Below are 21,957 nucleotides of genomic sequence, written 5' to 3' on the forward strand. Positions count from 1 at the left end.
ACACTCTACACACTCTACACACTCTACACACTCTACACACTCTACACACTCTACACACTCTACACACTCTACACACTCTACACACTCTACACACTCTACACACTCTACACACTCTACACGGCATGCATATTTTGTGCATTTACCTTTAGAAATAGTTTATTTTTTCAAAATGGTGAATGTACAGAATATCGGCAAGTTATCGGCCTGAAAGTTCACAGATTATCGGTATTGGCTCAAAAAAAACTCAATATCGGTCGATCCCTACTAAGCACACAGCCAAGACAATGTAAGTGTGGCTTAGGGAAAGCTCTGCGAGTGTCTTTGAGTGCCCCAGCTGGAGGTTTTTTATATTTAAAAAAAATAAAAATATACAAATAATACATACGTATCTGGAAAGACCTGAAAATTACTGTCCATCGACAGTGCCCATCCAACCTGACAAAGTTTGAAAGGATCTGCAGAGATTGATGGTAGATTCTACCCAAATCCAGGTGTGCAAAGTTTATTATACAAAAATAAACAAATACCTTGAGGCTGCCAAAGATGGACACAATTAATATTGATAAAGAGGAAGCGGAACTTCTGCTTTAAGCTATATCTCAAAAGAAGCTGAACTGCAGGGGTTTGGTAGGACCTAAGTAAGTGTCAAACTATATAAAAAACTACTTGACTCTTAACAGTGGAACCGCGCCAGTGAATTTCTGGCACCGTAACCAGCACAGCGCTTAGTAGTAGTAGTAATAGTGGTTACAAAGCCTTTTAATGAAATCGGTACATTACTTTGAATTAACGGTCTTTAAACTCACCTACACACCAAGTAGCCAGTCCGATTCAATCCATGTGTGCAATGTACACCGATAAGTTTGTCTGTATGAGCAAAGATAAACAAGATAAAAATACAAAAATCTTTTAGATGTGACAAATTTCCTGTTTTTTTTTAACCTATTTAGATATATTGCCTTCTAAAACAGGGATCGCATATGGTGGGCCCAGGTTTGTGGTGCTTGTTCTAAATGATCTTAAAAGTTAAATGGGAACGATCAGGGAATGGGTATAGATTGCAAACAATGTTTGAGGGTCACAAAATTAAAAAAAGGAAATAACTGGTGGAATTTCTTTCCCTTAAATGGCTCTGCGTTTGCATCAATAAAATGAATTTTAAATGGTCAAAAAACACAGCAAAAAAAAAAGTGGAAACTATGCTGTTGGTATAATTATACCAATTTTAAGGTTTACAGAAAGTATGAAAACTAAACCACCCTCCCCCATCATCAAAAACAGGGGTCTAGCAAAAAGTTGGGAGTCTAATTTCCTGCTACAGACAATGTCTCAACACGCAGTATCCAACTTACCATTTCCAGAGTTCTCACTAAGAAACTTATCCACAATACATTTGAACTGATAAATAACATCATCACTTGGTACTTCATGGCCAGCTGTAAACAGTTTTGTGTAACAGAGTGATTTAGGCAACTCCTGCAAATATATGTACATAAAATAAATTACACTGACATCTGCAGTGTTACAAAGCCGAATAAAGTCAAGAATGTGCTTGTAAATTGTCAAATGGCTCACAGCATACCTCTGGCCTGTAGTACCTTGTTGTACACGTCAAATCCACGATTAGTCCAAGTTCCTCGTTCTGTCTTTTAATTTCTTCAACAAGGTCTGATGTTGAAAACTGTTGCTTTGATGAAAGTTTGTTCTCATAGAGCTATGGGGGGAAAAAACAAAACATACTAGAAATAAGCAAGCGAATACAAAATAAACACAGAATCCTCAAGAGAATCATCCTCCCTCACCCCCCAAGTTAATTTTCTACAGGGGAAAACAATATAAAATTACTCACCTTTTTTAAAGGAACTTTGAAAGCAACAAACCGCGTTCCTGGGATACGTTTGCCAACTGGAATATAATCAGTCCATCTACAAAAATTTAAAATGTTACCTTGTCTGCAAGTATATGTGCACACTAAAATACTTTCCTTCTAGTTTCATATATTTCTTGCAAAGGTCACATGAGCAGTATTAAGCAACTTTGGCATTATAGAGAGTTTACTGATCAACGTTATAGCGCAATCTTAATTTCACATACCGTTTTACAGCCAGTGATAAGTATAGTTTCCAGTAAAATGGAAAATGCATTCTACGAACAGTTCAACAGAACATAAACCCCTTAAGGACTGAGCCACATGTACACGTTGTGATCAAAACAAAACCTGGAATTTGACTATATGTCTGTTCTACCGTAATTCACCTCTTTCATGTTAAGAGCACCCACACATATATAATTTCATTCAGAGAAAACAGGGCTTTCATTTAACATCAAATATTTAGCTATGAAACATAACTTAGTGTTAATATTTGTGTGTAAAAAATGCAAAAAACTAATTTGAACGCAAATTTTGCCCAGTGTTTGTGACCAAGTGGCTTCTAAAAAAGACTGGACATACCCCATTTGCAATACCTTCGGTTGTCTATTATTGCAAATTGTATGCCATGATGGGTGTAAATTTTCATTACTGGGCTACCATACAGTTTCAAAGGCAACGCAACCAATATGGCGAATTTCAATGTGAAAAAACTGAAACGCAAGCATTATATTTGACCAACTTTTGAAAACACCATAAAACCTGTACATGAGGGGTACTGTTATACTCGGGAGACTTCACTGAACACAAATATTCAAAACAGTTAAACGTATCACAACAATTAGATCGTCAGTGTAAGTGCCGTTTGTGTGTGAAAAATGCAAAAAAAATTCACTTTCACTACCGATATTGTTTTAATACATTTTACAGTTTTGAAACACTAATATTTGTGTCCAGCGAAGTATCCAGAATAAAACAGTACCCCCATATACAGGTTTTACAGTGTGTTGGAAAGTTAGAGGGTTAAATATAGTGCTATCAAATTAAATTCCCTGGACTTTCTGCCTGGGTTGTCAGGCAGGTCCCACAAATTGTAATTAATAAAATGACCTAATTGACCGGATCGGCAGCAGGGTGACTGCCTGGGATGCCAGGCAAGTCCCCTGGACAACGGGGACGTGCTATGCCGCCAGCCGGCATTTTGATTTAGTGCTGGGACCCCAAGGACAGCATAGTATGCCCGCTGTCCTTAAGGGTTAATAATATAGCTGTTGAGCTTATTTCAACAGTATGCATTTGAACACATATACACACAGCCTTGCATATATGCACTTTATTTTCACAGCCATTTTATTAATGGCAAAACAGTGTGTGTGTGTGTGTGTGTGTGTGTGTGTGTGTGTGTGTGTGTGTGTGTGTGTGTGTGTACATATATATATATAAATAAGTTTGGATTAGACATATTTATATGTCCCGTGCAGACAAGATACCAAAATACCAGATATAAAATACCATAGTGTATGTTAGTCCAATAAAAAAGGTATCATTGCATATTGACAATTATATAACTCTCTCGCTCCCCCTCTTTAAAAAAAAAAAAAAAAAAGTCCTATCGTATATTATTTTAGTCTTGCCTGTTTGGGAAAATTTACATTAGATATTGCCTTTAACAATAATTGGTCAAATCCTACCCTGACCACTAGCTAATACCCAAGTAAATAAAGAAAATAAAATGAGTAATGATTATGTATCTAACGAAAAAAAAAAAAATCAGTTTTGTTTTCATGGAAGCACTTGTATGTATGCGTAAATAGTAGGTAGCTGTGTACACACATATTACAGCATCAGAATAACACAGGGTACACAATCAATCTGTGCCCACTATGACTCTGAAGTAAGAACAATGAAAGGCAAACAAGGGTTTGCCAACTGTTAACATCCACCGTTTCTAGTTAGCTTGTGGGCCATCAAAGACCCAGGACTACTAATCCTGTTGAGTGAGGGAGAACATTATTTTATATTACCCCAACACAGAGCGATTCCCTACACTCCCTTTGGGAAGCTGTATTTATTCTCCAGGTGAGGACTAGCACCTGGTCAGAGTATTAAATGAATTTAAATGTCCACATCGTGGGTAATGAAAGAGTTAAGCATTCTAAATGAGCATGATAATTTCATTCAGATGGAGGGCAGCTTCAAACAGTACAGAGAACCCTCACTTTGGACCATGATTGGCTGCCCATGGTGGCTCTGCCTATTTTTCCAGGATTGTACTCTAAAAGAAAATCCCTTTACTCGCTCATTCACCCTACCTGTGCTCTTGCCCTCCAACCTCACTAGACACTCGGTCAGCCTGCCTTAGTATTATTAAAATCTACCCCACAATGTCAGTTATACAAAGGCTCCCCTTCCCAGGCCCCCTCCAGCTGGACCCTCCCTGCCCTGCTCACTCACCTTTCCGGCACATGGTTCTTGCCCATTCTCAAAGCTGCAAGGTGAAGCTGTGCAGGATGTAGCACTCTGGGTAACCGGCAGAGGAGAGCTTGAAGTGCCCACACCACCATCACACTGCACCCATTGCAACAGGAACTAGCCACGTTCCAGACAGCGCACCGGCCTCGTGACGTCACTTCCGCCACCGCTCCGGCGCGAGTTGATGACGCAGGAAAGGCATAGCTGGCGGTGTGGGAGTAATATCTGTTAGGGGCAGTGCAGCAGAAACCATGGCAACCTCCTCTGTAAACGCTGTTTTATACATAAATCTCCTCACAGCGGTGTTGACTAAGAATGCTTTCGCCCAGCTGTGAGCCACCCACACTTTACATGATACCTGGCTGTGCATGCTGGGGAGTGTAGACCATACTGGGTTATTCAATAAAAAGGAATTTCAAACTGAAGGTAAAAATAGCAGGTTTGCAAAAAAATATCTTAAAATCAGCTATGCTTTCAGTTCAGCTATTCTGGCCTTCAATCTGAAATTCACTTTCAATTCTCACTTTAGTTAATAGCCCTGAACAGCCTCATGTCCTCAGATTATTTATGAAAATCTAATTTTAACTGTAATGAAGTTTCATTTAAATTTCAACACAATGAATTAAATATGAGACATTGTAAGGTCAGCATTGTCTTTCAAACACACATCGATCACACCCAGACTTAAAAAGCCGTTTCTTGACCCTGCTTCTTTGTCTATTATTATTATTATTATTTGTATTTATTTATCTCCCCTCAGCCCAGTATAGCTAGCTACATGCTGTAGTGGGGGCTAAAGGTAGTCATTGAGGGATAAGCGCTGTAGCTAGGGTCTGTTTGGGGGATAGGGGCTAAAGTGGGGTTACAGACAGTGGCAGGAGATAGGAACTCTCCAGAGTGTTAGAGGGTGTAGTGGGGATTAGAGGGTGCAGTTGTGTGGGTGAGGGGGGGTAGGTAAGTGTTCTAATACAGGGGGTCTAGTGGAAGGTTAGATGCTCCTAAAAAAAAAAAAAAGGAGTTTATTCCACCACCTCTCTGAGGCATAACTTTGGCACGAGCTATGTGGAGGAGCTCTCCCAAAACGTGTCTGACTGTCATGCAGTTTAGGCCCTGCTCCTGCCCTCCTGAACATTAGTGTTGAATTTGTCTTTGGCCTGTGTTCTGAGAGCTGAATCGTGTGGGCCTGTGAGTCACAAGCACCTTTGTAAGGATGATGTCAGGAGCACCCAGAAATGGTGATATCTGCTTGTTCAGGGAATAGAGGGCAAGACCTTATCCTAAAAAATTGTGCTGATGATCTCTTGTTCCACTGGAGATGCCGTAGACATGTCCAGCTAGCTGGGGACCAGTGTAACCTGTTTTTGTTACAACCTGTATTATTTATTGCACAACAATTGTTGCCAAGTTGTTATGGATATGTGGTTTACATTCTAATAAATAAATACATATTTTCGATTTTGAAATAAAAAACATAATTATCAAAACCACACATACAATGTAATTTATGACTGATATACAATACAGAGTAAAGTAGATAAGCACCTTATTTTATCTGCTGAAGACTTACGTCTATCTTCTGTCCATACTCCCACCTTGGATGCTCGCCTTCAAGACTTCTCGAGGGCTGCACCTTTCCTGTGGAACTCACTTCCCTCCTCAGTTAGATGCTCACCCAGTCTCCACTCCTTCAAAAAATAATTAAAAACCCACTTTTTCATAAAAGCGTATCAATTAAACTGTTAATAGCACCCGACTGATTCCTCTCTTGCAACTGTCACTAGTCTAATACTATCCTTACCTTTTGTGTCACTTTACCCCACTCCCTCTATAGAGCATGTAAGCTAATTGAGCAGGCCCCCCAAACCCTCTGTTCCTGTGTGTCCATCTTGTCTGGTTACAGCTACATGTCTGTTCTTCCACCAAGTGTAAAGCGCTACGGAATTTGATGGCGCTATATAAATAATAACATAATAATAATATTCAACTGTAGGTTAAAACAGAATCGTACAATCATAAAACAAAACATGGCAACAAAGAAAAAAATGAAATTACCCCATGTTCAAAAGTCTGCATACCCTTAGTTCTTAATACTGTGTATTGCTCCCTTAGCATCAATGGCAGCGTGCAGTCTTGTGTAATAGTTCTCTATGAGGTCCCTAATGCTTGCAGGGGGTATAGCTGCCCATTCGTCTCCAAATATAGAGCTTATGGTTGTGATCATACAGCTCTATTTTGGTCTCTTTACTCCAAATTACAATGTGGCAGAAGCTGTGAGGAGTGTCAAGGTGTTGTCGGGCATATTTTGACTGGGCTTTGGTGTGGCATTGGCGCAGTAAAGGCTTCTTTCAGGCAACTCGACCATGCAGCTAATTTTTGTTCAAGTATCGTCGTATTGTGCTCCTTGAAACAACCACAAGCTTATTTTTCCAGAGCAGCCTGTATTTCTCCTGAGGTTACCTGTGGGTTTTTCATTGTATCCTGAACAATTCTTCTGGAATTGTGGCTGAAACTTTTCTTGGTCTACCTGACCTTTGCTTGGTATCAAGAGATCCCCAAATTGTCCGCTTCTTAATAAGTGATTGAACAGAACTGACTGGCATTTTCAAGGCTTAGAATAACTTTGTAATCCGTTTCTATCTTTATAAAGTTTCATTACCTTGTTATGCAGATCTTTTCACAGTTCTTTTCCACTCCCCATGGTTCAGTATCTAGCCTGCTCACTGCATCTACGTGAGAGCTAGCAAACTCATTGACTATTTATACACAGACACTCATTGCAATTTAAATAGCCACATGTGTGGGAAATTAACCTTTAATAGCCATTTTAACCTGTGTGTGTCACCTTGATTTAAAAATGAGCCAAACAACTATGTGATGACAAATGGCTTCATATGAACACTATCCTTCAATAAAATATTTTTTTTTTTGCATGATCAGTCATATTTTAAAAATCAATGCCAAAATTTCACAATTTCTGCTAGGATATAACAAATTCAACACTAATGTTCAGGAGGTCAGGGGAAGGGCCTAAACTGCATGACAGCCAGACATGTTTTGGGAGTGCTCCTCCACATAGCTCTTGCCTGCTTTAACCGAATCCCATCGCGCTTATCTGGCACTAAACTTACCTTAAGGGCCTGTGGAGCTGGGGGGGATGAGACAAATGGGCGGGCTGGGGGGAAACATTGTGACATCAAGGGGTCGGGTGAGAAAGAGACACACTAACGGGGCCGGGGACAGAAAGAGATACACAGGGGGGCTGGGGAGCGACAAAGAGCCACATAGGGGCTAGGGAAGGTGCAATGGTGGCAGACAGGGGATTGAGGGGTGACACACAGAGAGAAACAGAGGGGCTGGGGAGAGGCAATAGATTCAGACAGGGGCCTGGGGGAGAGACAAGTGAATGAGGCTGGGGGAGGGGCACAAAGAGACAGACAAGGGCTGGGGGAGGGAGTGACACAGAGGGAATGGGAAAAAGATGCACAAAGGGGCTGAAGGGAGAAAGAGACACACAAAGGAGCTAGGGGGAGAAAGGAAAACACAAAGGGGCTGGGGTAGAAAGGGACACACAAAGGGTCTGGTTGGAGAAGGAAACACACAAAGGGTCTGGTTGGAGAAAGAAACACACAAAGGGTCTGGTTGGAGAAAGACACACACAAAGGGTCTGGTTGGAGAAAGACACACACAAAGGGTCTGGTTGGAGAAAGACACACAAAGGGGCTGGGGTAGAAAGAGACACAAAGGGGCTGGGGTAGAAAGAGACACACAAAGGGGCTAGAGGGGAGTAAGTGACACACAAAGGGGGCTTGAGGCATGAAAGAGACACAAAGGGAAAACATGGGGGATAAGATATACTAAAGTGGAGTGTAAGAGAAAAGAGGGGGGCGGAGCCTGGCTACAGAGCAGTCCAGACGTGTGCTGCATGAGCTCCTGCGTCTTGCACATTAAACTCAACAAAACTACCGAACAGATTACCTACTGGGCTGCAAAGTCATATCCAGCTTGATCCCGACACGCTGGCGGTTCCGAGGATACCTCTTACAGACCTCTACTCCACCGGCAAATCTAACTCGAGGCTTTGCGGCCTACCTGTGACTAGGCTGAGAGACGGCCGCTCTCCTCCAGCTTTAACTGGTGGTAACACTCGACTGGCAGGGGTTATCCCGGTCCTACCTGGCATGCACGAAGTAGCCGGGCGGCAGACACCTACCACATGCCACGATCCCCTGCGGCGCCCAAGATGGCGGACACTCCAACGAATAGACAAGCTGTTTGCCCGATTCTGAGCCCAGCTGGAAAAGCGTGCGCAAACCACAAAGCGACCAAAACAAGGGGGAACCCAGAAGGGCACAAGCCCAGAAACGGATGGCCTTCAAATAGGCGCGAAAACACCTCTACACACTGCCAAACCCAAGACCAGCCCGCACAAGCTGAGGGTCTCAAAGGTACCTACATCTCAGCGGACACCACGTGGACGGAGAATAACCCGCCGCAAGCGGCGAACTAGCAACATGACCCTCCGCCGCCCGCGTGGCGAACAGGACTGGGGCCCCCGGGCCGACGACGCTGCCTCTCAAACTGGCCAGGGGCCAAAAGGATGGAGTGTGTTGCCCCCAACGACCCACAACCCTGGAGACGCCATCAGCCCGCAGCAAGAACATACCTAACGTGGGTATCGGCTAAAACAAAACAGGACTAATTAACTGAGGCGAGCGACTGCCGGCTGAACTAACTACTGAGAGTCGGAAAACGCACACAGGATTCAATGGTGTCCCCCTCAAGTGACTGGTGCGCTGTTCAAATTGCCAGTAACCTTTATTTGTTTTGCTTTTATATGCTTTGCTATGTTTATACACTTAGCTAGCCACTCTGCAACCCTAGGCAACTATAAGATTATATGCCTAGACCCACAACTAAGCTTGTACACTATGCCTAAGCAAATAGGTACTTGCCTCTTTAGACAGCTACACTAGCAAAGTTACTCTAGCATTATTAGACACTGACTACTTACAATATAGCTGTTTAGATAAGCTTGAGATAGATATATATATAGATATAAAGAAAAATGTGCAAATATTCATGCCACTGCCTAACTTTCGCAAATATTGAAAAATATATAAAAAAAAGAGGGATAAGATACACTAAACAGGGTAAGACATTGAAAAGAGGATACGAAACACTAAAGGGGTAAGAAATCCATAAATAGACACAAAGTAACCATGTACATGGTTAGATACTGCACGCACACAAGGAACGTGGGTACCTGTTACTAGGCCAAAATGATGCTACAACAATGTACGAACACAATGTTAAACAACGAATGTTATTGAAATGTTACGGCATACGTATGCAAAACTGTAAAAACATAAAACCAAAATAAAGAATGTCAAAAATAAATAAAAAAATAAGAAATCCAAGAGTGGGATTAGGGGACATACAGGTGAAGATGTATTTACTGGGGGGAAACAGGGTTAACGGGGTGGAATGCATCTTTGCCTGTGTAGACAAAACACCTTGCACCTGCCCTGTATAAAATGACAGGTGAGTGGAAGCTATCACATGCACACAGACACTTTCCAAGACACTCAGACACACTTACAAACACACTCACATGCACATAGTGGGTAAGTAAACAAAAAACATGATTTGCTCAAAATAAAGGATCTTTCCAGACCCCTAAAACACTTCAGCTGCTAAGAATGTGTCCTCTTTTTTTCATTTTACAAAAATGCAGGTTTCATTAGAAACTGGCACTTTTAAAAATGAACCTTGTTATACTCCCTAGCTGTAAATCAGACAACTAGTACTGTTATGCCCTGGTTGTTTAGCTCAGTGGAGCTAAACTCAAGAGGCCAGAAATTGCTCAGAGCAGCAGGATAGCAAAGACATTTCATTGAGCTGCATTTTTTTTATGGAGGCAGGAGACCCTAGTGTTTTACCTTCAGAGACTAAACTGTTTTTGCCAAGGGGACCAACTTTGGGGTTAAACCATTTGAAAATGGAGTTGAAGAGTAGTGTAAGTTAGAAGTAGAACCATTCGAAAATGGTTTGACTCTGTATGATATGGGTGGTCTGTAGTGGTTATGGTGCTCAGACTGTTGCTTTATATTTGAGGGTACCGTTATCAATGTGTACTATTCAGGGTTATCCCAAGGTATCATACTATCCTGTATCAAATGTGCAGCTGATTGATAATGTGTTGGCATGGCCAATTATGGAGCAGCTGGAAATCAGGAGGAGGAAAAACTGAAGGGAAAGTTACACAACCAATGTAAGTACAATTAAAGTATAAGCAAAGGCAAAAACAAATATATGGATAAAGAAAATTTTAGTTAAAGGTGCATTTGAAATAATTTGAGAACACACAGTTCCCCTTTTGGCATGCAATATAAGGAAGTAAGTAAGACAACATTTCAAGGAAGAGGCCTTAAAAGCGTACGTTTCTTTTTTATGATTTGAAATGATCTTTTTTTGGATTTTGTAAGCATGCTATGTACATCTGATGGTATAACATGACTTCCACTGCCTGTGATGAGTAAGGAAATCTTTCAGAGGAGTGATATTTTGTTTGTTTGCATACCTTCCGATCACTCCTACTGACTCAATTCTAACTATTCACTGTTAAATTAAGAGGCTAACATTACCATTTATGTTTTAACAGTTTTATATTATTGTTATATATAAAATATTCACGCACTATGCTTTAGTGTACAATAGGGATACAAATACAAAGCATATTGCACCAAACAAGCCAACTGGAAAAGCAGTAATAGAGTATAGGGGTACTCCAAGCACTGAGCCACTGCAATGATGTATTCGTTATGGTGCAATGAGTCTCCTGGTGCTGTCCCACTGTAGTGAGTCAAATTGATTTTGAACGGTTTGACATATCAGAGTTCTGTACCCGCAACCCTTCCAATCTTCTGTGATATCGCTAAAGAGGAATTTCCCATTCCACTTCAGCAATACCAATTTTCTTCTTATTTTGATTCAATTCATTTTCTGAGAGTGTTAGCTGACTCTCTTAGCTAATTTTATTTATTTAATTCCAAATGTAGGCAACATTGGTTTTGCTAAAGCAGAATAGGAACTTTCGCTTTAGCAATATCACATAAGGCCAGAAGGACAGCTAGTACCTATGGGACCCAGGTAAGTAACAAACCCATAAAAATGGTTTGACTTTCTACTGTAAGATTTCACCAGGGGACTCCTGGCAACATAATAACTACAGTGTGCTGTAGTGGCTATGGTGCTCAGAGTGCCTTTTTAAGAGGGTCTAGCTCAAATGAGCTTACAATCTAGAAGAAGTTAGATATAAAAAAACACAAATAACAGCAGTGACTGAAACATCTCAACTTCCACTATAAGTCATTAAATACATTAACATTATCCATTAAAAACATATGCAGCAACCAGGCAATCATTGCAGCTAGAGAAACATTTGACTCCCATTTCACATTGGATGCTGAAAGGAAAAAACAACAACAAATTTTAGAACTTATAAAAAATTTCCTGAAAAAAAACAAAACATTGCCGAAAACAAAGTGTGTCTTCATACATTATAGTACAGAAACAAGAACATGTTTGTTTTGATAACATTAATATACCATTATTATTTGCAACTATTTATGAGGAGCCAACACGTTCAGCAATATTAATAAAACATGATCTAACAGGAACGCATTGCCTCACAAATTGCCAACACACCTTTTCCAAGCTGACGTCAGGCAAAAAATCTGGCATCCATGAGTTATTCTGTTCTGATATATTTACTAGTCAGTTTAACTCAGGAGTAGTGCCAGTTACCCTAAGCATATATAGCATATTTATGAAGCTATGTAGGTACCATTAGGTAGTTGATGTTTAATTGGTGAGGTAAAATTGACAAATGAGCTTCTGGTTCGTGGCCCGCTATCCACACTTCCTCCATATCCTTGCTGAGTACAGTTAGGAGGACTCCAGTTCATATTGCAATGGCAGTTCTTCTTATTATTGCACACCTAAGATTAACAAAATAAAAACATATATGTATACATTTTATTAATTTCAGCAAAAGAATGGGAGCGTATATATATTCATTCTCACACTATTCCCAATGGCTAGTCGCAGTGAAAATTTTGAGACCATATTTTACAAGGTTGTTAAAAAGGACTACAGTTGCTTTGGGATGGAGAGCTGGATTACCAATTAGGTGACCAAGGCTTCTGCCTATGACCGAGAGATAAGGCTCTGCGTGTGAGGGAGCTTTCCTCGAGCTGACAGGAAACGATCAAGATTTAAAAAAATATATATATTTTCCTGCTGGCTGCTGATGGGCAAAAAAAGCTCAGATTTGTAAAATCCAGATCTGTATTTTAATGATCCAGGTTTAGATTTGAGCTATCTCACAGTGTCCAGACTAAATCCAGTCTCATTTGGAGCCAAAATTTGCAATTTGAATGGACCCATTTACAACTGGATGGTTAAGCCCTGTTCGATTCATAGACCAGTAAGAGTACATTTTTGAAATAAAAGAAGCTAGACTTTTGCACCTCTTCAAATAATTATTTTAAAGGACACTTTTAAGATGTCAACGGCACAGCTGATTATACTCAGGGTTACTCACTAAAGTGAGAATTCCAAATTTAAGGCCATAATAACTGTGCCAAACTGGAAAAATTAAATAATGTAGCCATGCTTCCAGTTTGGTTAAAGCAAAGCTAAGTTATTTAATTTCTCAATTTTGGCATAGTTGTTATGGCCTTAAATTTAAATTGCACTTTGAATTCTCACTTTAGTAAATAACCCTGACTGTGTTTCACTCATGGTTAATAACGATGTGCATAATTTTACGAAAAATTTAACAACTGCACCTTCTTCATATGCATATTCTTCTGCATTGGGCCTATACTGTACTGTTACGCATCACTGTTTTTTTAGCTGCAAAACAGTTGCTTTGGCTAGGTATCCTTCCATGAGAATGATTTAAAATGGACAAGCTATATATCTGCATTGATACCATTATCAGAGTTTACTTTTTTTATTTCCTTTGTGAGAGTGCCCTCCAGTGGCTGTAAAGGATGTGACAATGGTAGTAATAGTCCAAGAAGAAAAAAAAAAAAGAAGAAAAAACTCACAGGCACTCCAACTTCAAGCTGCAGGCAGATTTATTATGACAGAATGCAACACAACGTTTCAACCGGAAAGGTCTTTTTCAAGCTTGAAAAATACCTTTCCGGTCGAAACGTTGTGCTGCATTGTCATAATAAATCTGCCTGCGGCTTGAAGTTGGAGTGCCTGTGAGTTTTTTCTTCTTGGATTATTGTACTGGGATTGCTGGTCCTGCTCTGGAGCACCCTTGGCCGTTGGGACTGAGTGCGGTTCTCAACACTTACTCTGCTCAATGGTAGTAATAGTGTCATAATCTGCTTTTTGTTTTACTGGTTTTATCTGTATCTTGTATCTTGATCATTGATTTACTCACCCCATTTCCTCCACACTTCTTTTCAACATCGCAATCATATCCCAAAACTGAAACATCCACACACGTTTGTTTCATGCAAATCTTAATAAATAAAAAAAAAAAAGCATGTATTAAGGAAGATCAATGATGGCTTACTTCACATTTCAACTTCAAAACTAACAATGGTTCCTGATACATAATAGCTGGTATGCCGAAATCTAGTATTATCAGTCGCCAAAAACCTCCAAACACTTTTACATAACATCCCAAGACATTTTTTTTAAATATTGTGTGTAATATTTGTTCAATGTCAAGGGATAAATAAATAAAATATACAATAAGAGAAAAGACAGACAAAGAAAGCAGTACAAAGAAAAAATGAAAGAAAAAACCTTTATATTATCAAGGAGAGGAGTGTAGATGAGGAGAGTATAACTAGCCTCGTGTTGAGTTGTCGTCTAGATCTAGGGATAACCCTCTAAATCTCTTATTTTTAGCTAGGGATTAAATATAATTAATGTACATATTTTTGGTCTGCAATCTCTTATTGGATTGATTTAAATGTATTTAGCCATTAATCCCATATTGTTTTTGAGAGTGCAGATATCGACCACAAGTAGCTCTCTTTATCCGGATTTGTAAGATTAAATGATTTAAAGGAACACTATAGGGTCAGGAACACAAACATGTATTCCTGACCCTATAGGGTTAAAACCACCATCTAGCATACCTGGTCCCCTCATGCCTCCCTAAATATAGTAAAATCTTACTTGTATTCAAGTCTGGAGCTGCTCACTTTGTTCATGTTTCCTTTAGACCTACCCACTGCCGGCTGACATCAGCAGAAGTGGTAGCCTGATCCAATCACAATGCTTTCCCATAGGATTGGCTGAGACTGACAGAGGCAGATCAGGGGCAGAGCCAGCACAATTCAAACACAGCCCTGGACATTCAGCATCTCCTCATAGAGATGAATTGAATCAATGAATCTCTATGACGAAAGTTCAGTGTCTGCATGCAGAGGGAGGAGACACTGAATGTTTTGATGCATTTTAGGCAGCAATGACCCAGGAAGGATCTCTAACAGACATCTTAGGAGTGGCCAGTGAAGTTATCACTAGGCTGTAATGTAAACACTGCATTTTCTCTGAAAAGACAGTGTTCATAGCAAAAGGCCTGAAGGTAATGATTCTACTCATCAAAACAAATTCAATAGGCTGTAGTTGTGTCACGATTCGGGGAACCTAACATGCTAACAGGTCACAGAGAGGAAAAGGTGCAGTACCGGTCCTTAGAATGGCCGGGTAAAGCACACCAAGAATAGTCAGGAGACAAGCCGAGTAAGGGGAGCCAGAAAACAGAACGTGAAACAAGCCGAAGTCAAAGGGATGGAGAATACAGGAGAGTCGGAGGAACAAGCCAAATAATCGGTAACCAGAGAGAAACACAAGCAAACAGCAATACAGGTAACCAAAGACCACAACAGGGCACTGAGGGACAGGAAAGGTAAGTATTTAAACCCTGTGGTTAATTCTGATTGGATAACTTCCAATCAGAATTAACAATCACACGTGGGAGATATCTATACCTCCCACTGTGATTGTCACTGTGACTTTAACGCCGGGTCATGTGGCTGACCCCGGCGTTAGCATAAATGCGCGGTCTCCCAGCGTGCAGCGTTATACACGCTGCCGCCGGGAGACAAGAAGGAGGATGCGAGCAGCGTCCGAGGCTGTGAGGACGCCGCTTGCCAACAGGCATAGGAAGGGGAGACCCTGACATTCCCCCTCCTCGAGGACAGCCCGGAGGGCGGGACGCCGAAGGCTTCAAAGGAAACCGCGCATGAAAGGAGCGGACCAAAGAGGGTGCGTGCAAATCAGAGACAGAAACCCAAGACCGCTCCTCAGGACCATAACCCTTCCAATCCACCAGGTACTGCAACCGACACCGAGAAAAACGAGTATCGAGGAGAGCAGCCACCTCGTATACGTCACTAGAGACCGCGCGGAGGGAATCGGGTCGCCTGAGAGGACCAGAGAACCGATTACAGAGCAAAGGCTTCAAAAGGGAGGTGTGAAACTTGTTAGGTATACGCATGGAAGGAGGCAAGGCCAGGGAGTAGGACACGGGATTCACCCTACGCAATACCCTATAGGGGCCAAGGAACCTGGGCGCAAATTTCATCGAGGGAACCCTGAGGCGGAGATTCCTAGAGGACAACCAAACCTTATCACCCGGAGCATAAGAAGGAGCCGCACACCTACGGCGATCACGAGAGAGAGCAACATGGACCTGATCCCACATCTTCCGAAAGGAGGCGAGGTGCTCGTCAAAAGCTTGTCGGAGAATACACCGGGAAGGACAGAGGGTTGGAACCCATAAGCAACCATAAAAGGACTTAGGCCAGTAGACGAATGAGTCACAGTATTCCTGGCGAATTCAGCCCAGGGAAGAAGATGAGACCAGTTGTCTTGGTGTGCATTTGTGAAGCAGCGTAAATACAACTCCACAGACTGATTAGCCCATTCAGCAGCTCCATTAGATTGTGGATGATAGGAGGACGTAAACGACAAGGAGATCTCCATCTCAGGACAAAAGCCCTTCCAAAACCGAGAGACAAATTGAGAACCCCTGTCGGATACGATATCCAGTGGTATACCATGTAACCGGAACACCTCTTTGGCAAACACCTGAGCCAACTGAACCGCAGAAGGAAGTTTCCTAAGCGGAATAAAGTGCGCCATTTTAGAGAACCTATCTGTCACAGTCAAAATTACTGTCTGTCCATCAGAGGAAGGAAGATCCACAATAAAATCCATGGATAAGTGGGTCCAGGGTTTCTTGGGTACAGATAGGGGCATCAGGAGGCCCCGGGGTTTAACATTAGGCGACTTACACTGTGTACAGACACGACAAGCCTGCACATAATCCACCACGTCTTGTTTAAGTGAAGGCCACCAAAACTGTTGAAGGAGACCCTTGTACGTCTTGGTAATCCCCAGATGACCAGCAGTTTTGGCGGTGTGAAATAAAGCGAACAACTTTTTTCTGTCTTTTACTTTCACGTATAGTCTACCAACAGGTGTCTCAGAGGGTGCTTGGGTTTGGTATGTCTTGATACTGTCAAGAAAAGTAGACAAAATAACCAAACGAGTAGCAGCTATTATCTGAGACGCAGGTACAATGGGTTCGGGAGCGGGGGCAATAGACTCCAAAGGTTTGTACTGTCGAGAGGTAGCATCAGCTTTGACATTATGGTAACTGGGCCTATATTAATAACGTACTGAAAGCGTGAAAGAAATAAAGACCATCTAGCCTGCCGAGAGGACAATCTTTTAGCATCTGCTATATAGGAGAGATTCTTGTGATCAGTTATAACCAAAATTTTGTGTCTAGATCCCTCTAATAAGTACCTCCATTCTTTAAAAGCCATCACAATAGCCAATAGTTCCCTGTTCCCGACGTCGTAATTCTTTTCTGAATCAGACAGCCTTTTAGAAAAGTAACAACAGGGATGGAGGGGTTGGTCATACGATAATCTTTGGGACAACACTGCTCCTACACCTGATTCAGAAGCGTCCACTTCCATAACAAAGGGAAGGGAAGGATCAGGATGGTGTAGCACAGGGGCAGTGGCAAATGCCTTTTTTTTTCCATATATAATCTTTATTTGCCAACAGCATGAACAAACATACATTGCAGACATTGTCGGTTATATCAGGTTTACATGTCAATGTGAATTCAGTAACAATGCCATTTGAACAGTACAATTTATGCATCATGGAACAGTCCGTATATGCTCTTTATTTATAACGTCGGGTATCTGTGTGCTCCTGAGTTGTGTTGCCTTATACCTAGGTTCGAATTTCTTACTTTTGGTAATGTGTTGGCAGAACTTGGGGGAAGGGGTCAGGAGCATTGGTGGGGGTGGGGGGGGGAATGAACTTGGATTGGAGACTGAGGGTCCCCAGCCTTGCTACCCTTTTCCTGCTCGGTCTAGTTAGCCTCTCATAAACAGTTGTAGTCATTCTCTGGATGCTATAACATCAGTTAAACGGGTCTGGTTCGTGGTCGTTAATACCTACAGCCTGGGGTGCACATCTAGACAGTGGGAGTCAGGGTCTGAGGTTCCAGCTTGCCCAGTCTTTTTCGTACCTGCATTCCCCATCCCAGATCCTGCTGGCCATGCGCTCAAGGGAGCTTATACTATCCACTCTCTCTGTGATAGCCACCAGTGTGGGTACTATTTTGCTTTTCCAATGTTGGGCTATTAGGATTTTTGTCACCGTAAGTATGTTAATTAGTACTTTCCTGTGGGGGTGCAGTGAGAGCCCAGATATCATATGTAATAAGTAATGTTCTGGTTTCAGCGGAATCAAGAGGCCGGTAGTATTCTCAATAAGGCCTTGTATTTGTTTCCAGAGTGAACCTAAAGCCTGACATTCCCAAAACATGTGTATCATGGTGCCCACTCCCCCCTCGCACCTCCAGCAAAGCCCAGAGGAACCTGTGTAGATGCTTGCTAGTTTGTGTGGGACAAGGTACCATCTCATGGCTATTTTGCAGTATGCCTCCCATAGCGAGAGGCCCTTGGAGGCTTTTTTCGTGTTTGTCAGTGCCTCATACCATTGGGCCAGTGTTAGTTGGCAACCTAGTTCCTTCTCCCATTGCGTCATATAGGTTCGTGCGTCACCTGCCTGACCCTCTAGTAGGGCATTATAACACATAGACAGGGGCTTCCCTAGCTTAGTGGAGAGGACCTGAGTGGGCAGCAGGGGTAGGTCTCGGGATACCTCTTTGATTCCGCAAGTATGGGGTAGTAAAATGTTTTTTGTTCTGAGATACAGGTACATATCCCGCTGGGGTAGGGTAAACTTTAGTTGGAGATCAGGGAATGTTTGAATCCTGTCCCCCACCAGTAAGTCCTTTACTTTATAGATGCCCCTATCTTTCCATCTCGCCAGGGGTAGGTCTGGGGAAAAAACGGTCATGGTTTCCAGCGGCGCTTCCTTGAAGAGCAGGCGCTGGTCCACAATCAGGTGGCTCCAAGTCCGCCATGAGCCCAGCAGGAAGCGGGAACATTGGGACAAGTACGTTCCCTCTAGCTTGGCGGGGGCATTGGACCATAGCATACGGGACGTGTTGTGTGGGCTTAGATAGGCGTCTTCTAGTGGCAGCCACAGAGGTGTGAGAGAATCATTCTGGAGTCTCAGGATGTGTACGCCCTGTGCTAGAGTCGAGGCCCTATAGTACGTTCTGATGTCCGGAAGGCCCAGGCCTCCTTTGCAAATGCCTTTTTGAGAGTCTCGAAGGCCTCAAGGGCTTCAGGAGTCCAAACCCTGGGGTGCAAACCTTTTTTAGTTAGTTTCGTAATAGGGGAAATAAGTGGTGAAATGTTTTTAATAAACTTCCGATAATAATTGGAAAACCCTATAAAGCGCTGTATTGCTTTAAGTCCTTGGGGAAGAGGCCAGGACAGTATGGCTTCCAATTTAGAAGGATCCATGCTGAATCCCTGTTCAGAAATGACATACCCTAGGAATTGCACAGAAGTCTGGTCGAACAAACATTTTTCTAACTTGCAATAAAGATCGTTCTGCAACAATTTCTTAAGCACCATCCTCACATGAGTATGGTGTGACTTTAAATCAGGAGAATATACAAGTATGTCATCAAGGTATACCACGGCACAGACATGCAGTAGATCCCTAAGGACATCATTTATGAGGTCCTGAAACACAGCAGGAGCATTACACAGTCCAAAAGGCATGACTAGATACTCATAATGTCCACTACGTGTATTGAACGCTGTTTTCCACTCATCATTCTCCTTTATACGAACAAGGTTGTAAGCCCCTCTGAGGTCTAGTTTAGTAAAATATCTAGAACCTTTGACACGATCAAAAAACTCAGTGATGAGAGGGATAGGATAAGCGTTCTTGATTGTTATATTGTTCAGACCCCTGTAATCTATGCATGGCCTTACGTCACCCTCTTTCTTGGCAATGAAAAAGAAACCAGCACCAGCAGGAGAGGAGGACCTTCTGATAAAACCTTTCCTCAAGGATTCCCGTATATACTCCTCCATAACCTGATTTTCTTTTTCAGAAAGAGGGTAGACCTTACCCCTAGGTGGCATTGTACCTGGTAAAAGGTTTATGGCACAGTCATAGTCACAGTGTGGAGGTAGGTTACCTCCCTCCCTTTTTTCAAAAACCAATGCAAGGTCTGCATTCACAGAAGGGACAGAAACAGAAAGCGGTTTAGCCGTGGGCACATTGAGTAAACAAACAGGACATACATGGGCCATACAGTCTCGTTGACAAGATTCCCCCCAGGAGAGTATATCTAAACAACCCTAATCAAGTTCTGGGTTGTGTTTAACTAACCAGGGAAAACCTAGAACGATGGAAGAAGTAGGGGAGTCAATTATTTGGAAGGTTAACCTTTCCTTGTGCAAAGCATCCACAGACATAACTATTTCTTGGGTTTCATGGGTCACCAGAGCTTTCTCAAGTGGTCTACCATCTATGGCCTCAACGGCCAAGGGTGTGGCCTTTTGGATCAAAGTCAAGGCTGCGGTTTTAGCAAAGTTTTCATCCATAAGGTTGTCTGCCGCACCTGAATCGATCAAGGCTTTGATTGTTATAGTGGTTTTATTGACCAAAAGTGAAACCGTAATAAACGGTCTGGAGATGGACATATGAGGGGACAAAGTCACAACACCCAAGGCCGACCCCTCTCTAGGCCTTAGGTGCTGAAGTTTCCCTGTAATTTAGGGCAGGTACTACAGTGGTGCCCCCTCTTTCCACAATAAAGACATAACTATACGCTCTTTCAGCCCCAGTTAACCCCGTAGTACTGGGTAGAGCAGGTAACACCTGTGTATTCATCCGTCTTTGACTACGCCTCTCTCTAATACGGTTGTCAATAAGAATTATATAGTCTATAACATTATCCAGAAGAACAGGCAATTCCCTGGATGCTATTTCATCCAGTATGTAAGCGGCCCATCTAGTCTGCCCAGTTTTCTAAATACTTTCATTAGTCCCTGGCATTATCTTATAGTTAGGATAGCCTTATGCCTATCCCACGCATGCTTAAACTCCTTTACTGTGTTAACCTCTACCACTTCAGCTGGAAGGTTATCTAAACTGTCTGGACAAAAATTTGTCACTTGTAGCAGAATATCTCACGGGACCTTCTGGGCACGGAAATCTGCTCCGTCGGCCGTGATTGTATCACTGCCATAGAGGTAACACTGTCAGTGTGGTACCTGGTGCGGCCAGCTGGGGGGTCACCCAGCGTGCAAGAGGGGGTCACCCAACAAGCACAAGCATACCATGCAGTATAGGCCAGCAGGGGAGGGGGTCACCCTCAGTATGAATATAACAGGACACTCTAGGTACAGCAGTGCTGGCGGCAGTAAGGGTCAGCCGTATTATGAATATAACAAGACACTGCAGTGCAGGCAGCAGGAGGGAGTCACCCTCATTATAACCATAACAGGACATTGAAGGTCCAGCAGTGCAGTAAGCAGGCGGGGGTCACCCTCAGTATGAGTATCACAGAGTATCTCTCTGTGGCATGTGGTGCAAGTCAAGGCCGGATTAACATAGGGGCTGATGGAGCTGCCACTCTAGGCCCAGGCCCATTGATTTTATAAAAAAAAATATATATATATATATATTTTTTTTTACACACACTACTCTTAGGGTTGTCAGGTATTTCTCATATATTTCTTATGGTTGCCAGGTATTTCTCAGATACTTGAGGCTGCCTAGCCAGTGCTACAGTAATACCGGCAATACAAATGGTCTGTCTCAGTATAAACAGACATTTTTCTGCAATACCAGCACCCGCCAGGTGGGGTCGCTGTTTGTGTGGAGAGAGGCAGGGATAAGAAATTACAGCATCTCCCTCCCTGCCTCTCTCTATTCACTGATCAGTGGGGGAGCATCTATGCACAGAGAGTCCAGACAGCACTACTGAGCCTGTGAGACATGAGGACGGTGAGAGACTTGGGGACGCTGAGACATAGGGACACTGGGAGATATAGGGACCCCGAGACCCTAGGGACACAGTGACCCCATGTCTCCCAGTGACCCCTAGTCTGTGTCCCCATGTCTCCCAGCCAGTGTCCCTAGTGTCCCCATGTATCCCAGTGTCCCTG

The 21,957-nt window shown here is 42.5% G+C and overlaps 2 protein-coding genes across 5 annotated transcripts in view; both read right to left on the reverse strand.

The window, feature by feature from the left end:
- DUSP11 (dual specificity phosphatase 11) overlaps positions 1–4,562 on the reverse strand; it is an 18,762-nt gene extending 14,200 nt beyond the window's left edge. The window contains exons 1-5 of one of the 4 annotated variants that reach the window (XM_063445598.1): positions 4,325–4,562; positions 1,850–1,925; positions 1,583–1,714; positions 1,353–1,476; positions 807–867 (exon numbers count right to left, since the gene is read on the reverse strand). In XM_063445598.1, coding sequence (XP_063301668.1) covers positions 807–867; positions 1,353–1,476; positions 1,583–1,714; positions 1,850–1,925; positions 4,325–4,434 — 503 coding nt within the window. In that variant the 5' untranslated portion in view covers positions 4,435–4,562. The remainder of the gene's footprint in view (positions 1–806; positions 868–1,352; positions 1,477–1,582; positions 1,715–1,849; positions 1,926–4,324) is intronic. The other 3 variants (XM_063445597.1, XM_063445595.1, XM_063445594.1) reach the window with 3 other exon arrangements.
- Positions 4,563–11,404: 6,842 nt separating this feature from the next.
- LOC134601780 (disintegrin and metalloproteinase domain-containing protein 9-like) overlaps positions 11,405–21,957 on the reverse strand; it is a 145,487-nt gene continuing 134,934 nt past the window's right edge. Inside the window, exons 16-18 of the mRNA XM_063446281.1 lie at positions 13,806–13,886; positions 12,189–12,342; positions 11,405–11,807 (exon numbers count right to left, since the gene is read on the reverse strand). Coding sequence (XP_063302351.1) covers positions 11,704–11,807; positions 12,189–12,342; positions 13,806–13,886 — 339 coding nt within the window. The 3' untranslated portion in view covers positions 11,405–11,703. The remainder of the gene's footprint in view (positions 11,808–12,188; positions 12,343–13,805; positions 13,887–21,957) is intronic.

This window comes from Pelobates fuscus, chromosome 3, assembly GCF_036172605.1.
Source record: "Pelobates fuscus isolate aPelFus1 chromosome 3, aPelFus1.pri, whole genome shotgun sequence".
Lineage (NCBI taxonomy): Eukaryota > Metazoa > Chordata > Amphibia > Anura > Pelobatidae > Pelobates > Pelobates fuscus.